At 38.7% G+C, this 24,843-nt stretch overlaps 1 protein-coding gene across 14 annotated transcripts in view; it reads left to right on the forward strand.

The window, feature by feature from the left end:
• Positions 1-24,843, forward strand: part of PALLD (palladin, cytoskeletal associated protein) — a 434,582-nt gene that overhangs the window by 207,604 nt on the left and 202,135 nt on the right. For all 14 annotated transcript variants that reach the window (XM_015139485.3, XM_015139484.3, XM_028848875.2 and 11 more), the window contains 2 exons: positions 8,145-8,264; positions 10,586-10,928. In XM_015139485.3, coding sequence (XP_014994971.3) covers positions 8,145-8,264; positions 10,586-10,928 — 463 coding nt within the window. The remainder of the gene's footprint in view (positions 1-8,144; positions 8,265-10,585; positions 10,929-24,843) is intronic.

Below are 24,843 nucleotides of genomic sequence, written 5' to 3' on the forward strand. Positions count from 1 at the left end.
AATCAAATAATCGCTATATGCTCTGCATGTATCCGCATCTCTCAAACATTTATCTGGAAACCCTTTTCTTAATATGTCAATCACTCAGGACTCGTTGATAATTATTGAGCCAGGAACTGTCCTGTGGGGCAGTATTTTTAAACTGCTGCTCACGGCCCATGAAGGTGGATGGCAACCGCCATGTTATAAAAGTAGAATAAAACTAGTAGCATGCACCTTGTGTAATAACTTTAAATATTCTTTTGTGAAACTTTTATGTCCATTGTGTGTGTGTGTGTATGTATGTATATGTACCTATCCTATACATGTGACTGGGTTAGACATAAAATGTATCTCTCTGTGGATTTCAATCAAAAATGTTTGAAACCTATCTTTTTAGGACACAGTTCTCTATACTTTTCTGAAGATAAAAATAATCTGGAAAGGGCATTAAAAAAAAAAAAGAACCCTTGGCCTCAACCCAGATCCACTAAATTAGAATCTCTAGGGGAGAGGAGGGTTCTGTGTAATCAATATATTTAATCAGTGAGTGCTCCAGGTGATTCTTCCCATCAAACAAGTTTGGAAAATACCACCATGAAAGACTCAAGATTCAAAAAGTTAACAAGAATCTCCACCCGATCTTATAAATAGCCGTGTCTCCCCATCCCAACCAGAATAACTCAATCTTATTGAGGAATTAAGGCATATCTAATACAAATGTTAATAATGTTATAGCTACATCCTTGAGTGTATACCAAAGGCCACATGTAAGATAGAAATAAAATTAGAGTAATGCAGAGTCCTGCCTATTTCAGAGTTGCCAATTCATTTTTCTATCCTTTAGTTTTTCTTCATTGTTTTAAACAAAAATCACTGATTTAAAAATATCAAAATAGTTTAAATATACATTCTGCTTCATAGTTTTGACATGTTTTTATATTTATTTTTGTCACATTTTGAATTGGTAAATATCATAATACATAAATACATAGAAGATACATTATTATATGTTATGGGAAAATAATTCTAAGTATTTATGGGATAAAATGCAAGCTTTTGACATATGTATACTTGTAGAATGATTAAGCTAATTAACATATCCATTACCTCAAACACTTACCATTTCTCTTTAAAATACTCTCTGTTAGCTATCTTAAGATATACAGTACATTATTGTTGGCTGGGTGTGGTGGCTCATGCCTGTAATCCCAGCACTTTGGGAGGCCGTAGCGGGCAGATCACGAGGTCAGGAGTTCGAGACCAACCTGGCCAACATGGTGAAACCCCATCTCTACTAAAGATACAAAAAATTACCTGGGTGTGGTGGCACTCACCTATAATCCCAGCTACTCGGGAGGCTGGGGCAGGAGAATTGCTTGAAACCGGGAGGTGGAGGTTGCAGTGAGCCAAGATCACGCCAGTGTAGTGCTACAACCTGGGTGACAGAGCGAGACTCTATGTCTCAAAAAAAGAAAAAAAGAAAAAAGATATACATTACATTATTATGAACTATAGTCATCATGAACCTATTCCTCCTGACTAATTGAAATTTTGTACCCTTTGACCAATGTCTCCCCTTCTCCTGTCCACCACACACCCCTCTCTGATTAACCATCTTTCTACTTTACATTTCTTTTAGATTCCACACGTAAGTAAAGTCATGCAGTATTTGTCTCTCTGTGCCTGGCTTATTTCACTTAGCATAATGTCCTCTAGCTTAATCTATGTTGTCTCAAATGACAGAATTTCCTGATTTTTTTTTTTTTTTTTGAGACGGAGTCTCACTCTGTAGCCGGGGCTGGAGTGCAGTGGCCGGATCTCAGCTCACTGCAAGCTCCGCCTCCCGAGTTTATGCCATTCTCCTGCCTCAGCCTCCCGAGTAGCTGGGACTACAGGCACCCGCCACCACACCCAGCTAGTTTTTTATATTTTTTAGTAGAGACGGGGTTTCACCGTGTTAGCCAGGATGGTCTCGATCTCCTGACCTCAGGTTCCGCCCATCTCAGCCTCCCAAAGTGCTGGGATTACAGGCTTGAGCCACCACGCCTGGCCAATTTCCTGATTTTTTAAGGCTGAATAGTATCGCATTGTACATATATGCCACATTTTTTAATCCATTCATCCACTGATAAATACTTCCATTGTTTTCATACCTTGGCTATTGTAAATGATGCTTCAACAAACATGGGAATGTAGATATTTCTTCAACATGCAGATTTTAATTCTTTGGCAATATAGCCAGAAGTGGGATTGCTGGATCATACCTCATAACTTTATACCATTGAGTTACGGTGTTTTCCCAGTTCCCACAATGCATCTTGTGAGAGGGGACATTTGCCTGATGGAGATGCTACGGTGAGCAGAGGTGAGCCTGCCTGAGTTTACACCTTCCCTCCCTATGACACCACAGCTGCCTATTTTATGGGATGTGGTCTTAATGTGCTTATTATTTATAGAGATACAGTATTGAAATTATAAAACACAGTATATAACCTGGATTCAGGATTTCAATAGATTAATTTTTCATTTTGCTCTGATCAACACTACAGAAAGCAAAAGTAAATATTCCGGTAATATTGAACCCAACTGGCTTTGTTTTCCACCTGGGTCAACACTGGGAACGCTAGAAAAATTCTGTAACGTGTTATCCGTATAAGTCCACAATCATACTGGGCACAACACGTTGTCCTTTAAAGGTCTAATTTGATCATAAAATTTAAAAACATAACTTGTGTTACTCAGTGGTGAGACATGAAATGAGCTATCAAAGTCAGCGGCCATCACCATGAGTCAGATGAGATCCAATGTTGCCGTATATAATACTACCTGCTGCATTATAACCCGGCATCCACATGACAGTGCCCAAAAAAGTATTCCAGGTGTTTGTGAAAATTACCCAGTGTTTTCCACTACTTCTAGCATAGGAAGTCTTGAGTGGTACCATCATTTCAGGAAAAAAGGGGAAAAAATTGTTTTATTTGAAACAAAACAGCGACGTTATTAAGAACTCAAAGTCTCAGGCCAGGCGCCATTGGCTCACGCCTGTAATCCTAGCACTTTGGGACTCTGAGGCAGGGGGATCACCTGAGGTCGGGAGTTTGAGACCATATGACCAAAATGGAGAAACCCCGTCTCTACTAAAAACACAATATTAGCTGGGTGTGGTGGCACCTGCCTGTAATCCCAGCTACTCAGAAGGCTAAGGCAGGAGAATTGCTTGAACCTGGGAGGCGGAGGTTGCAACGAGTCGAGATTGCGCCATTGCACTCCTGCCTGTTTAACAAGAGTGAAACTCCTCTCAAAAAAAAAAAAAACTCGAAGTCTCTTGTAATTGAAATACAGGCCATTGAGCTCTCTTGAGATTGCTGTACTTTGTGGTGTTTTTCATATATTGATGCCTATGCATATAATGATGCCTATGCATTTATGCTATAACTGGACAACAGAAATATCCAGTTATGTAAGGGATAGATTAGTTCAGGTTATGTGTATATATTTTTAACGTATTATTTTTAATTATAACTTTTGAGATATTTCATATCTATATGTTTTTCATATATAGATATGAAAAATATATATATAACTTGAAATAATCTATCCCTTTATATAACTGGGTATTTCTGTTGTCTCTTTGTAACAAGTTTTAGTGTATAGATACAAGCTGAAATATATTGTCTCTGTTTTAAAATTGAAGCTTCATGAAAATTTTTAATTATTTAAAAGATAGAGAACCATATACCTGTTTGTACCTTTAAAAATTTGTACATTGTATTTGTATTACCTATTCAAAAAAATAAAATTTTTTAAATGGTAGAGAGAAATCTTAAGAATAAAGAAAAAGAAGACAATTCAGGAAACTACATTCGATTTTGTTTTTACAGACTCCGTAGGAGGGGTTGCAAAGCTATCAAGACAAATAGGAGAAAAAGACCAAAAAGATCCTGTCTTTGTGATTATAGGATCATTACAGTAGATCAAATATGTGGTCAATTTCTTAAAACACTGCATAATGAACTAGAATTTTAATTTCTTCAGAAGTCTGAAATAAACTTTTAATTTTTAATCGCCTAAAAATTTTAATTCTATATTATATTTCCTACTTCCACCTTATATTTCAAAACAATTTTGCCAAATAGTTTCTGGCAAACATTTTTGCTTGCAGCTGACTTAACTGCCTTTTTAAGACTGCACAATGTTGAAGGAAAGAGAGAAGGAGGACTTAAAAAACTATCCCATTGTCATGTGGGCATTAAGGGTGTAAACTTTTGGAGTTAGAATAGACCTGATGATTTTCTAATTCAAGTCCAATTCATGTAAAAGATGTGTCTCAACCCCTTAATAAGATTACAGACAACTCAAGAGCAGGAACCATTAATTATATCTGTAGCTATAAAATATTAAGACAGTGTACTCTTAAAAATGCTTAACAAGTAGATAGATGACTGTAAAAGCTTCTAGGAGCTGTTCATGGATGAAGATTCCAGACTTTATCTCAAAAAATTTTCTTGACATCTCACTACCTTTCCTTAACAAGTCTTTCCATTCATGTAACGTACCTTCTTCCCTCTTGCTGCAATTACGAACCATTTGTTCTTATTGTTCTTCAAGAAAGATGTAGAATGTTTGAGCAACTTCTTCCTGATTTTAATGTCTTTGCATTTATGATACCTATCACAGTGTTTTACTTAAATTCACTTTTTTGGTTTTTGGTTTTTTTTTCCTTTTGAGACAGAGTTTCGTTCTTGTTGCCCAGGCTGGAGTGCAGTGGCCCGATCTTGGCTCACTGCAACCTCTGCCTCCTGGGTTCAAGCAATTCTCCTGCCTCAGCCTCTCAAGTAGCTGGGATTACAGGTACCTGCCACCAAGCCTGGCTAATTTTTTATATATATATTTTTAGTAGAAATGGGGTTTCACCATGTTGCCCAGGTTAGTCTTGAACTCCTGACCTCAAGTGATTCGCCTGCCTCGGCCTCCCAAAGTGCTGGGATTACAAGCATGAGCCACGCTCCCGACCTTAAATTAGCATTTAAATGGATGAATACTTAATATAGATTTCATTGCCCTTTACTTTTTTTATTATGGTTAAAGAAGCATATAACATGAAATCTACCTTCTTAAATTTTTAAGTATACACTACAGTATTGTTAACTATATGCTTAATGTTGTGCAGCAGATGTCTAGAACGTTTTCATCTTGCATGACTGAAATTCTATGCCCACTGAACAGCAACTGCCATTCCTCCTTGCCTCCAATGCTTGGCAACCAGCATTCAACTTTCTGCTTCTAAGAGTATGACAAGTTTAGATACCTCTTAAGTGGAATTTTGCAATATTTCTCCTACTGTCATTGCCCTTTACTTTTACCTCAATGAAATTATTTAGGTTCAATGTAGAACATAAAATTAATAATAGAACATGAAGAATAAACTAAGTTTTTCATACCCCATTTAAACATCAAATTGAATAATATGCTGAAAGAATAAGGTGTGTGTTTTTACAATTCTCGCAATTTTAAACCTGTATTAATATATCTTAGAAATGAGTTGACCTTGAGCTACGCTACAATGCTAACCTCTCAAAAGCTTATAGTCACCGTAGTCCTCAGATCTTTCCTAAGCAACAAAACATTTTGACACAGAAGAATCCTTGCATTTTAGCTTTTAACAAAATCTCAAGCAGTCTGTTAACCAGACTACCATCAGCATCATCAGAAATGGGGATAAGTAAAATCTCAAGCAGTCTGTTAACCAGACTACCATCAGCATCATCAGAAATGGGGATAAGTAAAGGCTTTGGTGGGTGCGGCCAGGGGGTTGATAAAACCTAAGAATGGAGTAAGAAATGGAGTGAAACTCAATGATGCCTATAGGCCATATTACCTGGTAATACAAAAAAAATGCATGTTTGACCCAATAACATAACATTAAAAACTATATAGTTTGATAATACCTGGACAAATTTTGAAATGATAGATAACATGAATTTTTTTCTAGAATCAAATACAACGAACTGCATTTGCCTTTGAAGAGTGAGATTATTAAGGGATATTAGGTATATAAAGGGAATTCAATTATCAAGAGAAACATTTACACTTTATACTTTATTGTTTATTTTCTTTTGCACTTATTTTGATTTCTAGGTAAAATATTAAAATATTTAAAGCTCTCTCCAATAGACAATTTTTTTTTTAAACATAGCACTTTTACCTACAGTTAGTACTTTTTTTATTTCAGGGTTTAAAACATAAAATGTTTTGAAACAGATTTGCTAATTTGGTCTGAAACATTTGGTCTGAAACGTTTGATCTGAAACGTTTGCTCTTAGAAGAATGTTAGTGAACGAGATTTAACTTATCAAATTCTATGAGTTAGCTGCTGCAACACAGAGCATCCCAAAATTTAGTTGCTTAAAGCAGCAACCATAATTCTGTGGGTGAACTATTTGGCTTGGCCTCAGCTAGGCAGTTTTTGTGGTCTGTGCCAGGCTGGGCTGACTGCAGCTGGGCTCTCTCAGTGCGGCCGTGGTCAGCTGCCAGGATGACTAGGAATGAGTCAGTTAGTCTAGGATGGTCTCTCTTGGAAGGGCTTATGTCTGCTCCATATGGTCTCTTCCTCCTACAAGCTACCACAGCCTTGTTCACCTAAGGGTCCATCAGGGTTCCAAGAGATGGAGCAGAAGCAGGCCAGGCCTCTCAAGGCTCAGAATTGGCCAACAACATCACTTTCACCACATTCTAGGCTAAAGCAACTCACAGGGCCAGCCCAGGTTCAAGGGATGGGGAAATAGACTCTGCCACTTGATGGAAGGAGTTGCAGAGGCACATTACAAAGAGGCACGTCTACAAAGGAAGGAGTAATTGCAGCCATTATTACTAAAAAAATCTACAATACACGGCCTCATGCTACCCCAAAAATATGTGACTAACCGAGGGAATAACTTTGTGGGAATCCAAAATCGATCACTTTTCTTAACATTCGCCCATATAATTGTCTTTATTTTACTGGTACAATATAAGCAATTATTCAACGAGTAAAACTAATTAATACTCTAGATATAGCTTCCTTTTAATGGTAACAGCTAACACTGGCTATGAAGCATTTGCTATATGCCAGGCAATATCTTAAAGCACAATATGTCATATCACAAAAGTAGGTGGTGGTTAGGGTTTGGAGTCTGGAGCCCAACTCGGTTTGAATCCCTATGTTAGTATTTATTAGCTGTGTGACTTGGGCAAGTGAATTAACCTTATTGTGCTTCGATTTTCTACCTATAAAGTGGGCTAATAATAAACTTACATAACTCATAAGATTGACATGATGATTAGATTTAATCTGTGTTAAGTGCTGGTAACAATACCTAGTGTATGGTAAGGGTTATATAGCTGTCAGTTCTTGTTGTTATTGTCGTCATCATCATCATCATCCCCCTCACAATAACCCTGTGATAGTTAATTTTGTGTGTCGTGTATGACTAATACAAACTTTGTGAGGTAGCTTCTATTATTGTCTCCATTTTATAGAGAAGAACATTGAAGTTCAGGGAGACCGACCAAAGTCACAAAGGCAAGATGCGGCAGGGCCCTCATTCAAGCCCAGGCAGCTGTTTTGAGTCTGGGTTTTTCATGCCCTGCAACACTGCCATGCCATTTAATAGTATGTTCCAGAATAGTTGTCTACAGGTCAAACATATACAGGTCATGTTCTTTTTTCCCCCATGGTCAGCATTTCAGAAGAGCTTTATTTTCCCCACTAATTAGTTTGCAGCTGAGCAGACAGATATAAGAGGTAGCTATATGTACAGAAAGAACTCTGACATGCAATGAACTTAACTCCTACATGCAAAGTACAGAGTTACACACTTGCAGACATCTCATTTTATCTTCACAGGTAACCCATTAGGTATATATTATCCCCATTTTATAGACTAGGACGCCAAGACTGCTCTTGTCCAACATCACAGAGTGGGTCTACCTCCAAAGCTTTTTCTGCTAGGCAGAATTGCTAAATTAAATGTAGAGAGATTCTATCACAAACACTTTTGTAAAGTGAATCCGTAATAATCATTACCTAATTTGTTTGTTGAGGAAAGGCAGAGGGTCTCACTTCTTAAAAAGTGACTTCATGGTTAAACTCTGATGAATGATTCTGTTCTCTTCACTTCCAGAGGAGATTTGCACCCTGGTTATCGCTGAGACTTTCCCTGAAGATGCAGGGATCTTTACATGTTCAGCAAGAAATGATTATGGATCAGCAACCAGCACTGCCCAGCTGGTTGTCACCTCAGGTATGTGAGGAGTAAAAACGACGACTAGGTTCTGTTCCCCAGCACCAGTGTGGTTGGTCACAGCAGAAAGGGACTGTCCCAGCCAGGTGTGGTGGCTCATGCCTCTAATCCCAGCACTTTGGGAGGCCAAGGCAGGCGGATCATTTGAGGTGAAGAGTTCGAGACCAGCCTGGCTAACGTGGTGAAACCCTGTCTCTACTAAAAATACAAAAATTAGCCAGGTATGGTGGTGTGTGCCTGTAATCCCAGCTACTCTGGAGGCTGAGGCCAGAGAACCACTTGAACCCAGAAGGTGGCGGTGGCAGTGAGCCGAGATCGTCCCACTGCACTCCAGCCTGGGTGACAGAGTAAGACTCTGTCTAAAAAAAAAAAAAGAAAGAAAAAAGAAAGGGACTGTCCCAGGAAGAGAGCTCAGCTCAGCCTTCAGGAATGCTGGCCACTCCAGGAGTCACCCTAACAATCTAAGTTTCACGGTGGAACAAAGGCTTTAGGGGAGGGGAGGAGAGGGAGTGAGGTAGAGATGATAAACAAAAAGATAATGATCGTGTAGCAACTGAACACACATGGAGCTTTCTTTAACATCGTGCAGTCTTGGTCTTGGAAACGATGGAGCTGGTTTCCTAACATCCTCCTGCTAATCTAGAATCATATTCACATTGGAAAGCCACCTCTACATCAGAGGTGCAGTCACTTTCTCAGCAGTGCCAACACATGAGATCTGGAGATACTTGTACAAATAAGCCATTGTCCAATCCACTACTGAAACTTTGGAAAAGGTAATACAAGATAAGCCTTCTTGTATAAAATGTAATACAAGATAAACACAGAGAAGCTGTAAAGGCCTTCGAACTCAAATTTCATTGATAGTGTATATCAAGGATAGTATATAACTAATATGAAAAAGAAAGCAACGTATTATTGAAGCCAGTTTTCAAAAATACGTGAATATTTTCTAAACTCAAAAACTTACCACTAGGGAAGGGAATGTGAAAAAGTTTTTTTTCTTTTTCTTTTATTTTTATTTGACTGTTTTCTACAGTTACTAATGAGTGTTAGCTTACTTTAATTGCCTCATCTCTGCCATTCATCTTAAAGATATCTTTAAAATATGTTTTTGACCAAGCCTGGCACATAATGTGCATAGTAGGGAATCAATAAATGGGTCATTCGTTGAATGATACACACTTGGAGATAACAACTGAATTGTACTTGGATTCCTTCAGAAGAGCAAGAACTTGGTGCTAGGTGGCAGTAGAGACACAACCAAAACTTATTTAGGGACCTTAGAGTGGCAATTGTAAATGCTTTTTCATCTTAATTACGAACAGAAATGGGAGAATCATCTTAAATGGGAAATGGTTTCTAGGAAAGACCACTGTAAGTGCTGAAAGAAACCTAAGTGTCAGGATCGGAGTTACAGAGCAAGGAGGACCCCAGCGTTTTGATTTCGAGTTGGCTTCAACACTGTCCCATCAAATGGCCACAGCAGGAGTGCAGTGCTTAAACAATATGGCCAAAACCCTGGGCTCTATGAGTCTGAGTGGCAAAAATTTGTGTGTAATATTTTCTATTTGTTTCTGCGGTATATCTGCTATAAGTCAAACATAATCAACAAATATTTTATTTTTGAACTTTTTGTTTACCTCAATAAGCATTTTTGAGTGCACGCCAGGAGCTCTGCTGGGCTCTGGGCAAGGTGCAGAATCTAAAAAAGACGTGATCTCAAGATGCTTTCAGCCTATTGAGGGCAACAAATAAAAATCTCTTTTGTACTGAGTTATAGTTGGAGCAATCATCTAATATGGAAAAAAAAATATTTTTATGAGATGATGAAATTTTACTTGGACTCTGAGCTTTACTTCCCTAGCTTTAGATGAATAGCCACATAAAACCTTTTCAGCTTGAGCCAATTTGAGTAATGACAGCTAGGATTTTCAGTCAGGCCCATGGACCAAAACGTGAGAGGACAAAGCATTATTAGTTGCTACTGTTTGTGTTGTCATTTTTTATTTATTTATTTATTTTTTTTTTTTTTTGCCAAGTTCTATCTTTAGCTCTTGTTTGAAATTTTTAGGATTCGGTAGCTGGGTTCCCCACACGTGAGCTCAGTCAGGAAATGAAACGGTAGCACTCATTCAAAACAAGCTTGAAAGAACCAGGCCCTCCAGCTGGCAGTGCTTCTGCATCAGATGAGAGCAGCACAATCACCTCTTCTTTAACAACTTCACACAACACATGATTCTCAGAAGACTCTGACAGTGTGAAATCACTTGTTGAACTAGTAGCATCTTCTTATGTTTTTCCTCTTTCCCCTTCCTCAGCCAACACCGAAAACTGTAGTTATGAGTCAATGGGAGAATCCAACAATGATCACTTCCAGCACTTTCCACCTCCCCCTCCAATCTTGGAGACAAGTTCCTTGGAATTGGCTTCAAAGAAACCATCTGAGATGCAGCAGGTGAACCACCCTGAGTTAGGCCTGAGCAGGGCAGCCCTTCAAATGCAATTCAATTCTGCTGAGAGGGAAACGAACGGAGTCCATCCCAGCCATGGAGTAAATGGACTGATTAACGGCAAAGCTAACAGTAATAAATCTCTTCCAACACCAGCTGTCCTGCTTTCACCCACTAAGGAGCCACCACCTCTGCTTGCCAAACCAAAACTGTGAGTATTTCTGCATGGTTTTATAATAATTTCCATACCCCTGTTACATTTCCTTTCTGGTGAGAAAAAACTTTTGCCTGGACTCAACTATGTGGCAAGTTGTCCTTGACTCATGTGACCTTTGCTGCCAAGTGGTATCCTTCAACAATAGAAAAGATACCTAAAAATAAAGAAGGGAAATGAAAAGCTTAGTGAAATCTGCCCTTTGCTGAAAGCTGTGACTTGGTTACAGCTATGAAAAATATCTGTGCCCGGTGTGGGCTTCCAGCATACAGCTAAGGACGTAGCCACTCCCCGGAGGCCATGGAAAAGGGGGATCCACTTTGAGCCCTTTATTAAAAGCATTTCCAAAAGTGGGTGTAAGTACTTTACATTTGTTACTTTAAATATTAAGTATCAGTAAGGAGATCTGATATAGACAAGCAGGGAAAGACTAAAAGCTGAGGCTGGAAATTCAGGGTGCAGATCCTGGCAGGGCAATGAAACCGGAGGTAAGCAGGCTTGTGGGCAAGAAGAGCGCCTTTCACAACACAGGCTACTTGGCTTGGAATTCCATGGAACTGCGTGTTTCCATGAATACCATCTTCACAGTTGATGTCCATTATTTTCTTAGGATGATAAAACTTGCATGAGCTGTTTCCATTGGCAACGCACAGCAGAGAGTTGTAATGAATGGAGCCATTACAATGTCAGAGAGGCAGAAATAAATTAGCTCAAACGGTTCTATCATAGCACAACAGACCCTGAATTACTGCCCTGCCAGAGGTCAGTGGAAATGTAAGAGTCATAGTGAAAGTGTATGTACTCGATGAGGTCACATTCCCATGAGAATGTATTTGCCAGAACTTAGGAAAGCCCCTTCTATTTACCCATATCTGATGTTTTTGATTTGGGGCAGGAAGGGCTTCTTTAGGAGTTACTCTGTATTTCCCTAGCATTGAACAGCCTCCTCTTTTCTCTCTGTGATCAGTTCATTTGTTAGAAATGTTAGAATTTAAAAGATATTTGAATTATTAACACCTTACCTTTGTACATCACTTTATTGTTTACTGAGTGATTTCATGAACAACATTAGACTAATCAAATAACAAAAGCAGCCAAAAGAATACCTTAAGTTAACAAATGGTCAAACAATTTTAGAAAACTAGACTTCTGGACAATCTTGTGTTGCAGATTCAAAAATCTGTCTATTGCTACCCTCTACTTAATGTTGCATTGTGTTCCGGCTCTCTTTTAAGACAGTAGGGCTACTCACTAAGCTTGTACACAATAGCGTGAAAGGTGTTGGTGAACATTGAATACCTATGCGCCGTCTCCATTCAGAGGCTGAACAGGTATAATGAGCTAAAAAATGGTGGCCTTAAAAGAGATTTATGCTCTTGTAGCAGCAACCCATAAAATTAATTGCCACTGCTGACTTCTTTCATCTTTGCATTTTGAATATGTATTTGCAGTGCTTTTAATGAAACAAGGGACCTGCTCTCCAGGGAGAGAAAGGGCAAATGTGTTGAATGACTAGGACTTGACTGTGGTCTTGATTAAGTAAAGTCTATCTACTCTAATGGGTATCATAAATTGCGTGTAAATCACAGGAGGAGCAAACATGAGGAGCTGTTAAGAGGCATCTACAGCCCTTCTTATCTCAGGAGTTTGAACAACTCTGGAGCTTTTAGTTCTGCTTTGCAGCCACGTTAATGGATATGGCAAGGGGGTAGTATCTACAGAATGCAGACAAAACAACTTCGTGTTCATTAAGAGGGTGACAACTTAAGCACAAGTTTAAAGAACATCAGGATTTGCTTATGAGTGAGATTTTTCAATACAAAATAAGATGCAGAAAAAATGGACTTAAATGTGTGAGGCCCAAATAAATGGGTTATTCTCCCTTCATGAGGAAATTTAAGGGAAAAAGTAGAACACCTAAACACAAAGCCCTACAGCTTAGAAACAACACTTGCTTGTACTAGGTTTTCCCACTGTTTTTTTTTTCTTCAAATCTTCATGTGTTTAAACATATTCTTCGGGCATCACTTGATTTTTGTTTTTCTGTGTTGCAGATTTACCTGCCATTTAACTAGGTAGAAAATAATATGTGATGATGCTTTTTAAATATATATTTTTAAGTTTTCTAATGATGTAGAATATGTTATTGGATTTTGTTTTATTACAAAATCAATGGATGCTTGATGTGACAATTCAAACAACACAAAAGCTATTAAAGTTTACACTCTCTGCTTCCCTTCTTCCAGCCTACCCCTCTGAAAGGTGTGGCATGGTGTATTATCAGAGCCTTTTCTTCTTTTTTTTTTATTATACTTTAAGTTCTAGGGTACAAGTGCACAACGCGCAGGTTTGTTACATATGTATACTTGTGTTGTTGTGCTGCACCCATCAACTCGTCATTTACATGAGGTATAACCCCCAATGCCATCCCTCCCCCCCGCGACAATAGACCCCGGTGTGTGATGTTCCCCTTCCCGTGTCCAAGTGATCTCATTGTCCAGTTCCCACCTATGAGTGAGAACATGCGGTGTTTGGTTTTCTGTTCTTGCAATAGTTTGCTGAGAATGATGGTTTCCAGCTGCATCCATGTCATTTTTTTTTTATGGCTGCATAGTATTCCATGGTGTATATGTGCCACATTTTCTTAATCCAGTCTATCAGAGCCTTTTCTAAAAAAGGTTTGTTCAGTGTTCTCAAAGTTGTATTATTGATAGAGAAATGCTGTTGAATGACATCTACAAATAATTTAGAACAGCATCTGAGTTATTGATGATGAATGACTATAGGTAACTGCCAAGTGAAATTCTTACACATTCATTTTTTTCTTTTCATTCATTGTGGGAAAAGGTGATATTTTATTTGCCTCATATGGTCAGCAGTGAAAAACTATGGTTTGCTCAAATCTTATTTTCATCTGTCTATGATTTGAGTTTCTTTCACAAAAGGAAAGGCTTATATGTGGCGGCGTTATGGCACTTTGTGCATCTTCATCATTTGTAAACAAACTAATAGGAAACAATTTGGAGGGTACAAGTAATAGGAACTAGAATATTTACTCTCGCAATGAATCTGAAAATGGTGTCTGATGTGTCAGATGTCTGGAGGAAAAAAAGATCATTTTCAGGGGGGAAAAAAAAAACTCTGAATTTTTTTTTCTCTCTTGAATAGCTCCAATACTGATTGTGGGAAAAGAAAAACAAATTCAAGAATGAAACGAAAACCTAGAAAGGTCATGAGCTCTTTTCTGTAACTAGGCCCAGCCCCCACCCTGTACTGTCCAATAGAAGTCCTCACCAACAGACTCACAGCCATCCCAGACCTCCAGCCGAGTCCGTGGTACCACTCATAAAGTGGAGGTTCCTGGCCCAGTCTGTGGTACCTCTCATGAAGTGGAGGTTCCTGGCTTAGTATCGTGGAGGCATCCACCTCAGCTCCTACATCTGCCTTTGTTTCTAACACTCTGCCTCAAGTATAAGTGGAAGATAATTACATGTAGGCCATTTGGTGAGTCCCAGATGTCCCGCACGCTGGATTTGTGCAACGCCTTACCACCTTCTGTGGGACTGTGAAGTGTGCTTAATCGCTGCACAAGAAAAAATTAATGGCGCTATCTCTGCAACTCAGTGGTTGACACTCATAATCTTTGATCACAGCATGAAAGAAGCAACACAATGCTTAAGTCATAATCTTAACAGGAGGAAAAAAGGGAATGAGCGTAAACCTAACTTATACACTATTCGTTGGTTCCTCGCTGACCTCTCATTACAAATGATGCCTGAAGATTCAAAATTAAGGTAGGGTTCACTGTGAAAAATCTCTGCTTCTCTTTATACCTACCAAAAGATGGACATGCACGGAATCCCTAGAAGTAAACTCTGAAGGGAAACCTGTGAATGGCAAAATGTAGTAGTCCATTTGCCAAGCATATAGAAAGGCATGGTCATGTTTGTCCACTGAGCTCACCTCCTATAGCAGACCAAATAATATATAAATAACAATATGCTACTTTCAAAACCCTTTTGTTACTTCCTTTTTTATCTTCTTCCTTTGTCTTGTGGGAGAAAGTGGGACTCTAAGCCTGTAGACAGCAAAATGAGAACTCCAAAGGGAGGTTACTGAAGGATGATGCGCTGGGCAAGTCCTTATCCCAGGACAGATCAGCAGATAAAATGATGCTTATTTGTTACTCTAGTGCCAAAAATATGTGCATTGCCGTAAAAGTCTGTGTCCTTTTGCCTGGGAGAATAATAATGAAATGATTGTTAAGTGTTTACACGCTAAAGCAACAGCTCCCCTTGCTCTGATTCTTACTACTTGCTCTTACCCCAGTCTCTAAAGAAGAAACAGTATTATGATTTTCTATCTTAAAAGAGTAAAGCGATTTCATGCTGAATCAACCTTTTCAAAATTACTGCATTTTACAACCTTTGCTTTTCTCTTCTTCCTTTTTCTCACTCCCACCCTTAGATACCCTATTGTTCTGCAAATCCTGTCTCCAGAGAAAGATATATCCTATAAACTCATTCACGTTAAGCTGTTAGGAATTGTTAGTGTCACCTCAGTCCAGTTCTAGGCTAACAAAGAGAAGGACAACTTAATAAGCAATAATAAGCACTGCAGAAAATCAGGAAAATATCATTTCATGAGATGATGTGTTTGAGAGATAGAAGAGGAGGAACTAGCAGCCTTTATCATTCTCTTTATTAGTGAGGTTTTCTATATTTGGAAATTCCTGATGGGTTTCCTCCGCAATCCTAGACACAAATTGAAGTACAAGTTGTTCCCTTGCCTGGAATGTTCCACTCCCCAGAATGTTCCGCTTCTAATGGCTGGCTGTTACTTGTCTTTCAAATCTCAGCTTAATGTCACCATTTCCCTGACCACCCGGTATAAAGTAGCTACCCAGCCATGTTCCAATAACTCATCCTCATTAATTACCGCAAAGCACATAATTATTTCTGATAGTTACTTGCTTTTCATTTTTTTTAATTGCTCCTTGCCTCCAATATTGTAATGTAGCTTTCTGAGAATGGGAACCCTGACTGTCTTACTGCATTGCTCTTTCACTAGGACCCTAGAACAAATAGTAGATGCTCATCAATATTTTTTGAATGAAGCAAAAGCAGAACAAAAAAGAGGAAAAGAAGGATCTCCCACCTTTAGAGCAACCCCCATTTGATCTGCCTAACGTTCTTTTTTTTTTTTTTTTTTTTTTTGGAGACGGAGTTTTGCTCTGTCACCTAGGCTGGAGAACAATGGAGCAATGATGCAATCTTAGCTAATTGCAACCTCTGCCTCCTGGGTTCCAGTCATTCTCCTGCCTCAGCCTCCCGAGTAGCTGGGATTACAGGCACCTGCCACCATGCCCGGCTAATTTTTGTGTTTTTAGTAGAGACGGGGTTTCACCATATTGTCCAAGCTGATCTCGGACTCCTGACCTCAGGAGATGCACCCACCTCAGCCTCCCAGTGTGCTGGGATAACAGGTGTGAGCCACCATGCCCAGCTGATTTGCCTTTCACCTAGATATACCATAGGACTTCTATTTTCAAACCCCATCAACTCCAGAGTTTTCCCACATTACAGTACTTTTCCAACTGACATCATTTATCTTGTAAACCGAATGAGTATGAAGAATTAAATAAGAATCTCATGGGACAGAATTACATTAGAAAAGTTTGTCCAAGTTACTTAATTTGGGAACCCTTTCAACTCCTTCTTCATTTCTTCTGTGTTCTCATTTGATTAGCATCTTAATTTAAAACATTATGAAAAATGAGACATTCGGAAGGACTAGGAGGACATTTTCACCCTCTAGTACATACTTGCAATGTCAGTTGGCCACAGTGCAATCAAACTGCTATTTCAAGGTGTGTGTACTTGACATGTTAACACCCCATCAGATGCCAGACTTGTAATGAAGGGCCAAGAGCTTCTGTGCTACTCCCTTCCTGTCCTGTTTATGTTGGACTGCAGCTTCAACTCCAATGTGTGGCTTTGGCAATGGAACTTACAAAGTTGAACATTATCCCGTCCTTCGACCTCTACTAGTTAGGGTTCAAGATCTCACTATATTACTGTTTGACGTTAGAATACAAATGGTTTCCTAGGTTCTATTCTAATGTAAACCTTACCTGGTTGATTGAAAAGCAAAGCAAAATAAAAACAAAAAAGGCAAAGAGAAGGTAAGCAAAAACAAGTTGGGGCAAAGTAACTAACAACAGGTCAAAGAAATGTAATCATTGAATGTACATAAATGTATTTTAAAATCTAGCACTTTTTTTTTCTTAACCAGTATTTCTAATTTTTTACATGTCTGCAATCTGTAGACTTAAATCATCTGTAATTTCTATGGAATTTCATTTATATTCAGTTAGCTAGCCATTACTTTCATTTCTTTTCAATTTAAATTGTTTTTTTTTTTTTGTCTAGGTAATACAATCACACAGTTAAAGTGTAAAGAAATATATGCACTGAAAAGTCTGCCTCTCAGACTCAGTAAACAGTTGTCACTGTCTTGTGTATCCTGCCAGAGATTGTTTACATGCCTCTCAAGCAAATATATATATATATATAAAACGTGTATTTTTTCTTTTATTTTTAGACAAGTGCCTACACACTGCATATGCTGTTCTGCACCTTCTGCCTTTTCTATTTAGCAATAGATTTTAGAGATGTTTCATGTGAATAATTAAAAAGTCTTATTTTTAAGTGATTGTATATATTTATTGTATAATTGATTGATAATTCCTTTCTCTATCGTTGCCAATCTAATTTTTTTTTTTGAGATGGAGTCTCTCTCTGTTGCCCAGGCTGGAGTGCAATGGCGCAATCTCAGTTCTCTGCAAACTCTGCCTCCTGGGTTCAAGTAATTCTCCTGCCTCAGCCTCCTGAGTAGCTGGAATTGCAGGCATGCGCCACCACACCTGGCTAATTTTTGTAATTTTAGTAGAGACAGGGTTTCACCATGTTGGTCAGGCTGGTCTCGAACTCCCAACCTCATGATCCACCCGTCTTCTCCTCCCAAAGTGCTGGGATTATAGGCATGAGCCACTGCTCCTGGCCACCAGTCTAATTTTTAATGATCTAAGTAATTATCAAAAGTATTCTCTTTTTTTGAGAAAGAATCTCGCTCTGTCACCCAGGCTGGAGTGCAATGGCACAATCTCAGCTCACTGCAACCTCCACCTCCCAGGTTCAAGTGATTCTCCTGCTTCAGCCTCCCAAGTAGCTTGGGTTACAGGCACCCACCATCATGCCTGGTTATTTTTTGTATTTTTGTAGAGATGGGGTTTCACCTTGTTGGCCAGGCTGGTCTTGAACTCCTCACCTCAGGTGATCTGCCTGCCTCAGTCTCCCCAGGTCCTAGAATTACAGGTGTGAGCCATCATGCCCAGTCAAAAGTATTCTTTAAAAAAGTTTTTCTTGTATTTTAGGTTCAGGGATACATGTGTACATTTGTTATATATTTGCCTGTCACAGGGGTTTGATATACAGATAATTTTGTCACCCGGGTAATACAATTTTTCTGATCCTCTCCCTCCTCCCACTGTCCACCCTCAAACAGGCCTCAGTGTCTGTTGTTCCCCTCCCAGTTTCCATATGTTCTTGTTGTTAAGCTCCCACTTCTGAGTAAGAATATGTGGTATTTGTTTTTCTGTTCCTGTGTTAGTTTGCTTAGGATCATGGCCTCCAGCTTTATCCATGTTGCTGGAAAAGACATGATCTTGTTCGTTTATGTGGCTGCATAGTATTCCATTGTGTATATGTACCACATTTTCTTTATCCAGTCTACCATTGATGGGCATTAGGTTGATTCCATGTCTGTGCTATTCTGAATAGCAGAACATCATTCATCTCCTCACTGTTAGTTAAACATCTGCAAAATGTTGGGTAATGTAGAGTGCTGAAAACACAAAGATGAAAGAGACAAGAGCAGTACCTTTGAATAGTCTATAGTGATCTCTACAATGATTTTGGCAAGAACGTGAACATGCACACACATATACACAAAATTCTACACATCTTTCAGCATCATACAAATTTTGTAGAAGAATGGCCAATCCCTAAATTAGATTCAGTGCATTCCAGATGCCTTCTCTTCCCACTTTAATGTTTGGAAGATACATCATTCAGTTTTTGATTCTGAAGATTTAATATGCACCAGCTTCCGTTTCTGGTTAAGTGGTTTTCATTGTCCGCAAAGGCTAGTCAAATAACAAAGCAATTTCGTAATGGCAAAAGTATAAAGTATGGACCAGAGGGGTCTTCAAAATATTAGGGAAGATAGAGCAGAAAGTTGTTGTTTTCAGTTTGTTGTTATAAAATTATACACACACGCTGAGTCACCAAACACACTGGGTGTTTTTGGTGATAAAGAACGTAGGAGTAGTCACGGGTCCTAATTCTGCAGTACGTGGCTATGTGGGTATGGACTCTTCATAAATACAATGTGATGATGACTTTGCATTTGCATTTCTCTTCCTCCTTTCTCTCACTCCCAGCCTTAGATACCCCCGCCTGTTCCATAAATCTTGTCTTAAGAGAAAGTCATATCCTATAAACTCATTCATACTAAGGTATTTGCATTAGCAGTGTTGGTCTTGGATCACTTTGCAAACAACCCCTCCCTGAAAATGAAAAGTCCAATCAAGGAGCTTCCTGAAGTATAAAATTATTTTAACTAAGGAATAACATTTTGGTGCATTCATCCTCATGATTTTTTTAATGTAAATACTGGCTCTGACACAGTGCCACATTCTTAGATATTAGGCTAATTGTGCTTTGCTGTGCTAGTCTCTTGGTGAATGTAATGTTTAATTATATTTCCAGAAGAAAGCTGAGCTCTACTTTTATGATTAGGAGTCTTATTTGATGTCTGAAATATAATTGGAAATACTTGCAGATACCCTATCCGTGTTTGAAGTGGTACTCAATCATCCGTAAGAAATATCATATGTCCATTTCAAATATTAGGTGTTTTACATGAAGGAATACATGATGATAACAATACTGCTTCAACATATTTTCATTTTACCTAAGTGTGTATGAGAGCTATTTTAGTAATTACAAAGTAAGGTGTAGTCATCCCTACTGAGTAGAGACCTTTTATTTTAAAAGGGGGGTGGCTAAGCTCAGAGATAAGATGAAGCCACATATGCTCATAGATAAAACTATAAATTTTATGGAAAATATGAACAATATAGTGTTAAGTGAAAACAGACAAAATGATATATGTAACTTAATGTCAATTTTATGAAAAAATAAAAAATAATACACTTTAACCAACTAAAATGTATATTATATATTAGAAGGAAATACACCAAAATGTAACCAGTGGTTCTTTGAGTGCTGGAAATTTGGGCAGATTGTATCTTCTCATTAACCATTCCTGATTTTCCAACTTTTCAACGATAATGCTTGCTTTTATAATTACAAAGTATTATTTTAAAATAAATAGGTACTTTTGATCCTTTCTCTTCCATCCTCCTTCCTCCATTAAACTTCAGTTCATCTGACTCTTCATCATGGATGCTTCATGTTAAATAATAGTTGCTTGCTAAGTAAGCTTAATTTTGAGCACATTTGGAAATGGAATGCTCTGGCACTGAATGTTCTCACCTGCCCTGCTGGAGCTCCTTCTAGAAACCAGTGACCTTCAGGATTTTTAGAACTCTTCCTAGGAATCCTTCCCCAGAAAAATGTCCTATATTCCAAAATAACTTTAGTCCTCCACAAACACTGTTTTCCAACAACACCTGCCCCCACCAAACAAAACTCTTATCCCTTTAATTGTACATCTGGGGTGTTGAAATGAATATTATATGAATAAGCTTTTTAAGTATATATGTATGTATGTATTTTCAAGACAGGGTCTCACTCTGCCACCCAGGATGGGGTGCAGTGGTCTGATCACAGCTCATTGCAACCTTGACTTCCCTGGGCTCAGGTGATCCTGCCTCAGCCTCCCAAGTAGCTGGCACTCCAAGTGCACAACGCCACACCCAGCTAATATTTTTGTTTTTTGTAGAGATGGAGTTTTGCCATTGTTGCCTAGCCTGGTGTCCAGCAATCTGCCTGCCTTGGCCCCTCAAAGTGTTGGGATTACAGATGTGAGCCACCACAGCTGGCCAATTTTAAAGCTAAAAGTAAACCAAATACTTTAAAGACCAATATTTACAGTATAATCCATACAAGGCAGGATGTATGAAAGTAGGATGAAAACACAGAAAGTAGGATGAAAACTCTACCCTCAGAGAAAATGGTGAAGGAGAAAAGATGCAATGAAAGCAAGACAAAGATTTCAATTCAAATAACAAGAATGTCAGGAAAGTATGAGATGAAGGCATCTGCTGAAAGAGGAAAGACAGTTGTGGTAACTGTGGGTAATATTATGAAGCATGAAAAAGGAGAGGAGAACTCTGAGAGAGAAAGAATGCCGAGAAAGGAATGTGTGTATTTCCTAGCAATCAAGAGAACCCATTTGAATTTCGAGAGTGTAAACCCACGTTCAATCAGTGAGCATGGTTTCATGACTTTATTTCAGCAATAATGAGCACTGTGAAGAAACAGGACATATGTCATTGGCAGTACTGGCACAGTGGGGATGCTGGGGTATTTAATTAGATGATCTTTGAGAAACATTACTGAGATTATCAGCCAAGCCATGTGTAGGTTCAGAAAAGGAAACAGATTCAACCAGATTACGGCTTGAGGGGAAAACAGAAAGGAGTCAAGAAAATGGAAGTTACACCAAGAATGAAAATGGGGAGTGTCAGACGAGAAAATATGGAGAGGGAGCAGTGGTTGTGACCAAAGAGAGGATTCTGAAAGTTTAAAAATCTTAAACTCTTTCCAAGTGATAAAACAATGTAAGATGCATCTTTTTGAGTGGATGGTTTAAGTGGAAGTTAAGGTCACGGGAGCAGAGGAAGTGGTCAGGGAACTATGAAGCCAGGATGTTAGAAGAAACATTAACATGGATGGTGGCCAACAATGAAGGCAGAAAACCAAATGCTAAATAGTAAAGTCATTGAGAAAAGTGAGGAAATGGCCAAGGTTGTTGGTGAAAGCAGGCAAGAGAGAATGACTGTAGGGGGAGTGCACCAACTTCAAAAGAGGAGCAGATATTTCGTAGTGATGGCAAAACTCTTCTGAGAGTTGCCTTGGGAAACAAGGACCCTGCAGAACCCTCCTTGCTCAGAAGGATACTGAGGAGGCTGGAGACATCATCCAGGAAAGCCAGATTTCATTTAAGACAAAGCATTTCCAAGGAAAAGGTTTGAGGAAGCAGAGAGTTTGATGAGAAACAGCCAAGGAATCCCATAGCCAATAGAAGAGATCTAGAATAGGGAATTCAAGGGACAATTGGAGAAGGAAGAGGAGGAGGAAGAAAGCTACAGTGCAGAGTTTTGCACTACAAACCTCTGGATGCTAGGGCAGATGAAGAAATTCTGTGTCGGCATTCCCTCTGTGTTGTGCTGGAGCACACTACTCTATACCATCTATGCTGGGGAGAAAAAGCATCGTCCTGAGGATCACTTGCTGCTATTTCATGAAGAGTGACTATGGTCACTTGTAGTTGGAAGCAAATAGAGCCATTTCCAGTCTAATTCTTACTTATTTTTTAACCTCCTGTTTATTTACATGGTAGCACCTTGATCCATTTTGTGGTTACTAACCTCTAAGTATGACCTTGAGTTGGGCTTTTTTTTTTTGGAGTCTCCCTCTCTTGCCAGGCTGGAGTGCAGTGGCGTGATCTCGGCTCACTGCAAGCTCCGCCTCCCAGGTTCAAGCAGTTTTCCTGCCTCAGCCTCCCAAGGAGCTGGGCCTATAGGCGCCCGCCACCGTGCTCAGATAATTTTTTGTATTTTTAGTAGAGACGGGATTTCACCACGTTGACCAGGATGGTCTTAATCTCTTGACCTCGTGTTGAGTTGGGTTTTTATTGAACAAGCCTATTTCCTAATTTGTGTATTTAAAATGATCATTCTCAACTAATGACTCTCTAATTCATATTTGCTTAATTTCATTTTATGTTTTCAACTTTTACTACTAGAGAATTTATTTTTGTCTACTACAGGCTGAAATACATTAGGTTGCCAATTTTTTGCCGTTGATTTATTTTTTCTGCAAATGTGTGAGTTTTTAATTACTACTAATGCATCACCTAATAGTGAGAACATTAGTTACAGGGAGGTTTATTTTAATTGGTTTCTATTATAAGTGTAAAACCAGACAGTTCATTTTCCCAACAAAGCTGAGAGTGACTGTTTCCTCACCTGACTAAAGTGATGATTACACAAGCCTTGTGGATGACAGTGGAGTCAATGTGGTTTTTAAAAAACCTTTTCCATATATGACAAGGAATTAGATAGTATGTCATTGATTTTAAGAATGATGAACATATTCTGATTCAGTCAAATGTAGATTTTTCATTTTTCTAAAATAAGTTGGCTGGATAAATCATATGTCAATTTGAACACACATCTTTGCTTCATTATTCAAAGAGAAACCATAATTACGATCAGAACCTCAGATTTTGCTATAGGAGCATACTAGGTCCATGCCTTCCAACCTCCAAATGTGAAGGTTTCCTGGTAGGATGATATTGGCTCCTCTTGCCCAAGGCTGTCGTGAGGACGCACACTCACTGCAAGGGTTTTTTATGGTGCTGAGAGGAAAGACCTTCATAAATATGTACATTTACTTAATTTCTGTATCTGCATTCCCACTGTGTTTTCCTAGAGCTCACTAATCTACACCATCTCAACTCTGAAGCCCTGGGAATGTCTGCTCTATGCTCTGCTCCATTTCACAATGTTCTTTAGGTCTATTTTATTATTTAAATGTAATGATGTGTGTATCCACAATAGGTAGCATTTGAGGGACTCCAGCTGTGAGCCTCTGGATGTGAAGCTAGCAAAACAATTGAATGACTAACAGTTGAATGCCTATCCAAATATTTTCACCTCGCTTTATATATCAGCAACGGAAAAGAGTAGGTGTAGCCATCGACTATTCTTTTTGCTCAGAGAAGTTTATAAATAGGTCAAAAATGGGTAATTATATGCCTGAGCTACAATTTCAAAACCTGCTTTCCTAGTAATTGCCATTAAATGAGAAAGTTGTAAAAGATTTCTGGAAAAACCACAAATATTTTTGTTTCCTTGTTTCTCTCTGTTAAAATAGTTCATATACCATCTGGTTTCAGGGATGTATCATTATGCTCAATGTTTGAAACAAAAAAACAAAAACCCTAAAAGCCATAAAAGGTGACTTGAGTACAATGCAGTGAAAAAGAGCAATCTATCTTGTTCTCTTTAATTTCTAAAATAGAGTTTGTAGCTTAGTCTTCCAAACAGCGCTAGTTATAGGGGCAAATTCTTGCTCCAGGTGACTGTTTTTATGTGCCTTCCCTTCCCTCCTAGCCGCTGCTTTCTTCAAAGGGCATCCTCTAACTCAAATGTGAAATGTTCATGTGCAGTTTTATTCTATCACAAAACAGTTTTACACAGATAGGATGACTCGTGATGAAGCATTCTGGAACCACAGCAAGAGTTTCACTTCATGTTTGTTGTAATTATTCTATCTTTGAAAAGCAGAAATATGTATGGTTATTGTCATAATTAAGACTTCCTGATACTGAACAGCTGCCTTACCAGAGAGAAATGTTAGGAATTTTTTATTTTTACTAAAAATTGTCAGAAGTTTCTAAAAGGAATTAGATGAGTCCTGAAAGTCCTATAACCTGAAAAGTTGATTTACGCTGAGGACCCCATTTTCGTCAAGGTATCAACTAGAGAGAAACTTGCATTTGTCTTATTTTATATTATAATGCATCTTGCTTTTCTTTTTCATGAAGTGTTCACTTTCTTTTTATTACTCCAGGTACCCAGGATCATCCATGCCCT

This window comes from Macaca mulatta, chromosome 5, assembly GCF_049350105.2.
Source record: "Macaca mulatta isolate MMU2019108-1 chromosome 5, T2T-MMU8v2.0, whole genome shotgun sequence".
NCBI lineage: Eukaryota > Metazoa > Chordata > Mammalia > Primates > Cercopithecidae > Macaca > Macaca mulatta.